The sequence below is a fragment of the Phocoena sinus genome, chromosome X, assembly GCF_008692025.1.
Source record: "Phocoena sinus isolate mPhoSin1 chromosome X, mPhoSin1.pri, whole genome shotgun sequence".
Classification (NCBI taxonomy): domain Eukaryota; kingdom Metazoa; phylum Chordata; class Mammalia; order Artiodactyla; family Phocoenidae; genus Phocoena; species Phocoena sinus.
In genome coordinates this window covers 33,478,787-33,481,513 of record NC_045784.1, presented here as the reverse complement: position 1 = coordinate 33,481,513, position 2,727 = coordinate 33,478,787, and the positions used below count along the sequence as shown (strand labels likewise).

General features: G+C 53.2%; 1 protein-coding gene across 1 annotated transcript; it reads right to left on the bottom strand.

Moving 5' to 3' along the window:
• Window positions 1-430: 430 nt before the first annotated feature.
• On the bottom strand, window positions 431-1,000 carry LOC116747058 (ferritin heavy chain-like). The gene has a single exon (XM_032618887.1). It carries the CDS (start codon window positions 998-1,000, stop codon window positions 431-433), a length of 570 nt encoding a protein of 189 aa, XP_032474778.1.
• Between the last annotated feature and the right edge of the window lie 1,727 nt (window positions 1,001-2,727).

Genomic DNA, 2,727 nt, shown 5'->3' with positions numbered 1-2,727 from the left:
ACTGTGATTTTTACACCGTGTTTTTATACTCCTGCCATTCGCAGGCACCCGCATTCAGCAGCGCCTCACCTCACCACCCCCCACATACCCACATCGTTTATAAGGGGAAGATGGATTTGGCACTTCCCAGGGCCCCATGGAATGCCTTCTCCCTCCCTCTGTGGAGATCCTGAGTGGCATCTGGGTGGGGCATGGGTGGGTGGAGAGCCTCCCGGATACCTGTTTTAAAAAGTGAGCAATTTGCACACAGGAACCAAGGAGAGACCTTTATTTCTTTAGGAACCAAATAACTTTATTGGAAGGAGTGGCAAAACTGGAAGAAAAAAACTTAAGTGAACTTCTTCTGCTAGGGCACTAGTGCCGATTGCATGGCAGGCACGGTGACCAGGGCTCTGGTCACCCCATGGCTCTGGGGAAGTACCGTCCAGGCTCAGTTCTTCTTGTCGCTGTCGCCCAGGGTGAGCTTGTCAAAGAGGGACCCTGCCAGGTCAACGTCCGGGGCCCCCATCATGCTCAGGGTGGTGACATGACCCTCCAGCTCGCTGACGAACGCCACCTGCTGGCTGGAGTAATGAGTTGCCAGGAAGCCGTGCAGGTGGGGGTCGCTCTTGTCGATGGCCAGCTGGTGCAGGCGGCGCAGGCTGTCGTTCACGAGCTTCTCCAGGAACAAGGTGCACTTCATGGCCTTGAGGCCGCTCTTCCACTCGACACTGACTGGTCTCCTGATGTCTTGGAAGCGGATGCGGCTCCCACGCTGGTTCTGCAGGCGCATCAGGCCCTGGGCCCAATCGGTGTGCGCGAGGGAGCGGCGCGCGAAGATCCAGCTGAAGTGCTTCAAGGCCAAGTCGTCGCGGTAGAGGTAAATGGCCGCGGCCAGGCACACGAAGGAGGCGTGGAGCTCCAGGGTGAAATGGCTGTTGATGGCGGCCTCGCAGTCGGGGTGGTAGCTCTGGCGCACCTGCGAGGGCGGCGCGGGCAGTGTGGCGGACGGCAAGGGCATCGTGGCGGGCGTGAAGGCCAAGGTGAAGGTGAAGCCGCGGGGCCTGCGGTAGCTGCCTCAGAGCAAAGAGGTAGGCCGCTCTGAGGTGGACCGGAAATGACGTTCGTTATGGCACTCAGGCGGTGGGCTCGCGGTCCTGTCGCCGGAAGAGGTCGCGTGGCGTTAGCGGGGCAGGAACGCTGCACCCACGTTCCATCACAGCCTGGGTGAGGCAGGGTGACTTTGACCTGCGCCCCTGGTATCTATTACCTTTTTAACTTAACAAAAATATTTTGGTTTCCAAGGGCTTTCTCTTGTTCTCCAATTGCGCCCTCTTATAGCACCCTGCTCTCATTTTATAAATCCATTGTCTTCCTTAAAATTCTGAGAATATGAATTTGTAAGTTTTGGTAATGTTCTCTTCCGTTTCCTGTCTTATAGTTGTTTTCTTCTCCAGAAATAGTTCTCTTTGTTCATCATGATCTTCTCTTTCACTTTCCTCAAGTATCTGGCAAACATTTGTCCATTCGTATTTGGGAGTAAAGGAGTCATGTGATCAGCCAAGGTAACTGGCATGGATCTGATCTAGAGTTGGGACGCCCATTTCACTAACAGTCTTCTCCTGTGAATGGAGGGGCTCAGTGTGTCAGTTAGGGAGTCTTTTCTATTTGGGGTACATGGTGTAGGGCTTGTAGGTAATATAGGGACCATGCCAAGTTCCAAAAGCTTGGCATTTTCTGACATGAGAAGACTTTCGTGTATCTCTTCTGTAATAGATTGTGTCGTTCTCTTTTGTTTCTTTCTCTTCTGCTGAGCGGGTCTGCGGTTATCTCAAACCTGCTCTCATATGGGTTCCCTTCCTGAGCCTTTGAATGACACAAGGAGACTATCACCCCATCGCCTGCACCACCACTGTGCACTGGATCTTGGTAAGAACAAAACATAAAAATGCACTGTCTTAGGCCAGCAAGACTTGTGATATTTGTGACAGCAGTTAGCCTACCCTGACTAGTTACCCAAAGGAAGTTCTGGCTGACTACGGGTTATAAGCCATTGTAAGCTTATAGCATTTCCTCTTGGTGGAAATGCAGATGCAAAAGTTAAAAAGTCTAGATAGAGCCGAATCAGCATGCTGTTCTTTCTTTTGCTAAATCCATCAATAATATGTGTCAGTCCTGCTCCCTTTTTCCCTCACGGAGAGTGGAATGAAAAATCCCTCAAAGAGCCATGAAGCACAAGGAGTAAGTTTTTCCGTTTCCCTCAGTGCTGGGGAACAAACCCAGCTGGTCCTCAGGTGGCCGGCCTTAAGCCGACAACAGGAGGCGTAAGGGGTGGGACTGGGACTGGCTGACCCCTGAACCAGTCAGCTGTGGTGAGGGAGATGTGGGTCACGTAGGAACGGGGGACGCCCCCGGAACCACATAACCGGAGGATGTGTTTGTGTGGGGCAGCTCCCCCGAAGAGGAGGCTACTGGTCCAGCCTGGCAGCGGAGCTGGGGAGATGGTCCAGGGATTGTACCAGTTAGCCTTCCCGATTGGAGTGTGAGGGCTGTAGGCTGGAGGGAGTCCCAGACCTGTGTGTGTCCTCTCCACCACACAGCACGCCGGGCGCTGAGCACCTCATTCCCTGAGCAGTTCTTCACCTTTGGAAAAGAGTAGAGAGAGAGAAAGGAGCAACAGCAGTGGGCTCAGAAAGGCCTGGAACAACCAGTTTGAGCCATCTGTGGGGGTGGAAAATGGTTTCAGCT

Coding starts and splice junctions, on each gene's coding strand:
- LOC116747058 (XM_032618887.1), bottom strand. CDS start 1,000: ATGCCCTTGCCGTCCGCCACACTGCCCGCGCCGCCCTCGCAGGTGCGC.